At 49.9% G+C, this 6,000-nt stretch overlaps 1 protein-coding gene across 1 annotated transcript in view; it reads left to right on the top strand.

Annotated features, from left to right (window-relative positions):
• The first annotated feature begins 2,856 nt into the window (after positions 1-2,856).
• CCDC3 (coiled-coil domain containing 3) overlaps positions 2,857-6,000 on the top strand; it is a 34,777-nt gene continuing 31,633 nt past the window's right edge. Inside the window, exons 1-2 of the mRNA XM_033056861.1 lie at positions 2,857-3,287; positions 4,248-4,422. Coding sequence (XP_032912752.1) covers positions 2,857-3,287; positions 4,248-4,422 — 606 coding nt within the window. The remainder of the gene's footprint in view (positions 3,288-4,247; positions 4,423-6,000) is intronic.

Genomic DNA, 6,000 nt, shown 5'->3' with positions numbered 1-6,000 from the left:
ATCCTTACTTGATGTCACTAATTCCTCGTTATCTAGAGCTGGAAGAGAAAGGATTCCTGGAACGGATTCAGATGCTCCTGTTACTTTTCACTACCTCAGAAACGAAGGAAGAGAGAAGAAAATTGATGGTGCTGCTGTGGAGAAAAGTTTAAGAACAAAATCACATTAATTACTGAATGTAGGTGGTTGGAACTCTTTACCAAAATACCCATCTGAATTACTAATGAACTGAACAACAAAGGGATCAGCTTATTGATATGAGAAGGAAAGGTTACACACTGATAAATCTCCAGAGGGACAGGGAGAGGTCTCAGCTGGGGACATGTCACAGAGGGCATGGGAGGAGATGGGCCACCCTTACAGTGACAGTGGGCACAGCACCAGCAAACACGAATGAAAGAGACCAAGGAAATCGGGCACTTCCAAGGGAGAGGTATTTTTATGTGCAGACTGTGTGTGTTCCAGGGTTATGGCTAAGACCACCCTTCAGCTCATTCAGCTCTGAAATCAACTCCATGGATGCCTGCTATATCCTCAAAATGCTGACATGACCACTGCAGAATGACAGAGAAATTCCACAGAACATTAATTATTTGCATCCACACTCTGGTAATCATCACCAAAAAGCAAGTTGGAGAGCACAAGCCAGCACCAGAGTATGCCAGCAAATGCTGTTGTGTTTTCTGAGCTGTCTCACTGGTTCAAACACCCTGATCAAATATAAGTAGTTTAGGTTATTAATAGTAGCATTAAGGAAAGACTTCCATATTTTGCTTGTGAGCTGCCTGTCCTTTCTCACCCTGTCCTGCCTCCCAGCTAAGTTATGTTATTTGGTGGCTAAATGAAATGTGATGAACACCAGAACAGATCACAGCTTAGATCAGTTATTTCCAAAGTGGCTTGAGGACAGTTGACCATTATTTACTTGCAACATACAGTAAGCAGACATGAAGGTTAAATGTGAGGCTTTTCCACCCAGAAGATATCAATCTTGTATTTATACACAGAGAAAATAGAAACTTTGTTTTCCACAGGCTGAGAGTTTGGTTCCTGGGACAAAACCAACCAACCTGTGGCTACAAACATCTCATCAGCTTCTTGGGGCTCTGCCTGCAGAGCAGTGGCACTGAGGAAATAAAACACTCGCATGTTGCTGCCCACATTGAACACAAGATTGGCATGGGTGAAGCTGCTGGGCTTTGACACCAGTCATACCACTTGGAAAGACATGGACAGACATGCAGAGACCACCTTGGATGGGCTGAACGTCTCTCCCACCACTTGCAGCACTTCTCTCCATTCTTTGCCAATATCTCAAGATACCATTTCTCAGTATATTGTAATATATTGTAGCATCTTGTCATCGTGAGATATGCATACTACTTTTAAACTCTTCAGCACACAGATGAGACTGATGAAACTATTCCAGAGGAAGACACTTGTCACTGAAGATGTTTTATCTCACTGTTATGGAGTTGGCTTAGCATTATTCAACTGATGATTCATTATTTTGCACATTATTTCGAACCTCTGTCCTGCACAAGGACCCTCCTATACCAGGTGCAGCATGACCATGGAACAAAGAGGCACCTTCTGCTTCCAAGAGCTCCTAGTCCTTGTAGAAGGCTGGAGAGGCAGATAGAGACAGATGGAGGGTGAGATTAAAGGAACCAGCCAGGACAGGCTACCAGGATTTGAGTAACTTTTACAGGCAGGGAGAGATTTAACTGTGACTGCATCCCCATGATATTCATACAGAAAAAACTCCAAAAGATTTTAAGCATCCCATGCCCATTCCTGACTATTATTCCAAGTGAGATCAGATGTGGGAAAAGGAGAATACTGAAATAGAAAGAGGCTGTTGGAGGCTGTGTGTGGTGCAAGGCCCCCAGGGATCCTTGAGAGAAGCTCCACAGCAGTTTGTATGTGGGGAGAGGGTCAGCCTTTGAGCTCTCTGCCAAAAAGCTGGAGAAGCCCTAAGCTGCATCAGACTGTTCTAGGATGAAGCAGTGGGAAGTCAAAATATATTGATACTTGGCTTTTAAATTTTACCTTGCTCAGCAGATATATTTTGGAAAATGATTGCAGGCTACTAGGAAGAGCTGGTCTCCTACACTTGCAAGTTTTTCTCCAGCCTCGTTTGAAGTGGGAGAAGTGGATGACTAGAGTTAAAAGTTTCTACATAAACGCATCTTAAGTTTCCGAGGATTTTCTTTCCTAAAGGAGCTGTGCACAGCCCCCTGCTCCACTGGGACCCTCGCATTTCCAAAACCCTGCGAGCTACACCTTCACCTTACAAAGCCCTGGGTGCCACCAAGTGCTCATCCCGGGTCCAGGGAATGTCTGGCAGCAGCTTCCCGCATCCCGGAGCGTGCCTGCATTTCCCATCTCTGCTCTTCTGCATCTTCTCTCTTTGCAGTCTCCGTCCTGTCCACCTCTTCCCTTTGCATTCCTCCTCTTTGCAACTCTGCCTTTGCATCCCTCCCCTTTGTATCCCTCCCTTTTCACCTCCCCCTTTGCACCTCTCTCACTTACATCCCTCCCCTTTGCCTCTCTGCCCCCTTCGCATCTCTGCCTTTTCCCATCCCTCCCCTTTGCATCTCTGCTCCTCGCGTCTCGGACACCCCCTGCCCCTCCACCCTCTGCATCTTCGCCCCTTCTCACCCCTGCCTGCTCGGCTCTCAGCCCTCCGGGCATCTGCCCCAGGCTCCCTCCACTCCTCCCTCCCGCCCTTTGCACCCCCGACCCCTTCTCATCTCCGCCTCGCTGCCTCCCTGCGCTCTCGCCCCCCCCGGTCCCTCCGAGCCGTCCTGCCCCGCTCCAGCCCCCTTAGCCCCCGGCCCGGAGCCGCCCGCGATGCCTCCCCTGCGGGTGCCGGTGCCGGTGCCGGTGCCGGTGCCGGTGCTGGTGCTGGGGCTGGTGCTGGTGCTGGGGGGCCGGGCTGGCGGTGCCGGGGGCTGCCAGCTGCCAGCGGAGTGGCGGCCGCTCAGCGAGGGCTGCCGGGCAGAGCTGGCCGCGATCATCGTGTACGCGCGGGTGCTGGCGCTGCACCCCGACCCCTACGGCGCCTACAACTACCTGCCCTGGCAGAGGGGTCCCCCCGGCGGCCCCCAGCAGGGAGCGGGGGACCTCTTTTACTCGGCCGAGATCGAGCTGCTGTGCGACCAGGCGTGGGGCAGCATGCTGGAGGTGCCCGCCGGCTCCCGCCTCAACCTCACCGGCCTCGGCTACTTCTCCTGCCACTCGCACACCGTCATGCAGGGCTACGCTTATTTCTTCTTCCTCCGGTGAGTCCCGGGGTGGAGGGGTCCGGGGAGGGGTTGGGATATCGCATCCCGGCTCCGGGGCATCATCTCCGCCCCTGCCCGGAGGGTTCGCTCCGTCCGCTGCCGCTCCCGGCTCAGCGCCCTCTCCTCTTCCACCCGCAGTTTATAGGGAAAGAAAAGCCCGAAACAACAAACTCTCATAGTATCCCGGCATTGTCGGCCAGCACACGCACGGGGAGCTGCTGTTGAGTCGCTCGCGGGTGCTGCTGCTTTTGTTTTTGCGGCGGGACGGTCACAGAGCTGGAGAGAGGCCAGCGCCTGTTTGCCGAAGTTTGGCACGGGAGTTTAAAACCCATCCCCAAATACTCACCCGATAGCTTTCCATCGACTCTCCCGAGTCTCAGCCAAACCCTGACTTTGGGCTCATCGAAAGAATAAGAAAATAAACCACAATGTGGGAACAGAGCCATCTCCGTGACCTTTCAATTCAAGAGCATTTGCAAAATACTACTCAGTGGCTTGTCTTGAAATACTTCCTATGTTCTTGCACTGGTGTGTAACAAAACTCATTTTGATGCTGTCTAGGGGTTAGTCTGCAGCAATATCTTTAAACACATTTTATTGACACAAGTTATTTATTGACTGCTTGAAGGAGTACTTAAACTCTGGGCTCAAGGGCAAAGCGATGCAAATTCAGTAGAAACCATGGCCCAAAATACAGATTTGCCTCCTTCACGTGGTGTCACAGGTATCTGCAGGGTGGAAGGAGCCTGTTTGGTCCTTACTGCTGCTGCCTGATCCAGTCCTCGTGGTGGAAATTGTCATTTTGGTGACTTACATGCCAGGAGAGCTGAGAGCCACTTGCCAGCTAAAAGTCTGTGACTTTCTATTGAGGCAGGCTGAAGTACGGCAGGTGACTTCTGCAAGAGAGAGAGTGCTGCTCATTCTCACAGTGGGCTGCCCTTGCAATCTGTGTTCCAGAATGGATGAGAACTACATCCTCCTGCCACATGGAGTCAACTTCCAGGAGGCAATCTTCCCTGATACCCAGGAGAACAGAAGGATGTTTGCCAGCCTCTTCCAGTTTTCAAACTGCTCGCAGGCACAGCACGTGCTGAGCTTCTCCAGTGACTGGGAGATTCAAGAGGACAACCGGGTAAGGGATTTGTTTGCTTTCCAGTGCTTGTTTCAAAGTGGGCTCAGGCATTCCCATGTCCTTTGTGAACATGTGTATATGAATGCAGAGCAGCAGGTCCCTGATTTTCCTGTTCCTTGGCTAGTATCACTAGCAAAGTAACACACTGGTGAGGAAATATTTAACTGTTTTCAAAGCTGACCTCTGTGTTAACCTCCTTAGCTTCCTGTAGACCTGAGCAAAGCTTGGTATCAACTTGCTCATGAGCAATAGGTTGAAAATAGTATTACTTTTGATCCTGTCCTCCCCAACTCAGCCCATTCCTGGGTTTGCCATCTCTAGACCTCATTTTTAAATTTCAGCTGAAATGTTTAGGAGCAGAGCTTTCTTTTTGAACTTCTGTGTTCATCTCATGGAGCAAGAACAGTGCCTGGACCATGACAGACTGTAAGGGATTATTCTTGCCTGACTCCACATAACAGCATAAATGTCTACTGAGATAGTTGCCCTGAGCTGCCTTTGTAGCAGCTGGGGAAAAATAGACTCTTGAGGGCACATTTCATGTGAGTGATGAGGGCTGGGTTTCTCTGAGCGATGCCAGCACTTACTTCTGAACAAGACAGATGAAATGTCTCTTTCTCCTTTCAAGGAAGGACACAGAAAGCAGTTCACCCTCTAGGCAATCCTCTCTTAAGAATGTATGCAAAGTCCAAAGATGCCCACTGCTGGTGGCTTCTGAGCCCCTTTATGGGATTGTAGTGTGTGTAATACATGCAGGATTTTAATAAATGCTTATCTGGCAGAGAGGAGCAACCTGTTATCATGTGTGTGCACGTTCTGGATGTGCATATACTTTTGCAAAAGTGGAACTTGTAGAGCTGGTTTAGTGCCAAACCTTGTATCGTGAGGCTGGTTGTTTCCCCTGGTAACTGAGAACATTTTAAACACCTCTGTAGGTCAGGATGGACAGGACAGGTGTCATTGCTTTTGTCTTCTGTGGATTCTCCCAAGGCATGATGTATATGTGTGACAGAGGATGTATGAGTGGCTTGTTTGGGAGATGGATGCAGGGAATTCAGTAGCTGGCCGAGGCTTCTCCTTTCACCTCCTGGCTGAATATACCAGCATACAGAGTTTGAGCTGCTGTGTGACCATCTGGCCAGTGACACAGCTCCTCTCCTTGGGATGCCCCATGAGCAGGTATTTTTTTGCTGCTGATATTTTGGGGAGGGAGTGTGGAATGCTGCTGTTCAAGTACACGTGTGTGGACAGCAGCAGAAGTTTAAGAGGATGTTTAATTTCCTTTTGATGTTTAAGAGGAAATTAATTATCCTACAACTTAATTGCAGAGCTGTAACCCTGTCTGGGCAAGAAGGGGGAGGTGGAGAGCCCTGGTCCCATCCCTGCCTCCTCCCTTCCACTCCCCTTGCTCCTCAGTGCCACAAGCAACATACTTGGCAAGTAAAGGTGCTGCTGCTGCCAAATCCACAGATTTTTGTCCAGGGGAGCAAAGTGGCATTGAGGGACCACCAGATCCAACTGCCAGTGTCTGCTTGTGCTGCCTCTGCCCTGTTTATTTTGTCATGCTGAGCTAAATGT

This window comes from Catharus ustulatus, chromosome 4 (genome assembly GCF_009819885.2).
Source record: "Catharus ustulatus isolate bCatUst1 chromosome 4, bCatUst1.pri.v2, whole genome shotgun sequence".
In the NCBI taxonomy this organism is placed as follows: Eukaryota; Metazoa; Chordata; class Aves; order Passeriformes; family Turdidae; genus Catharus; species Catharus ustulatus.
Note: the sequence above shows the minus strand (reverse complement) of the source record. Positions and strands in the feature narration are given on the sequence as shown.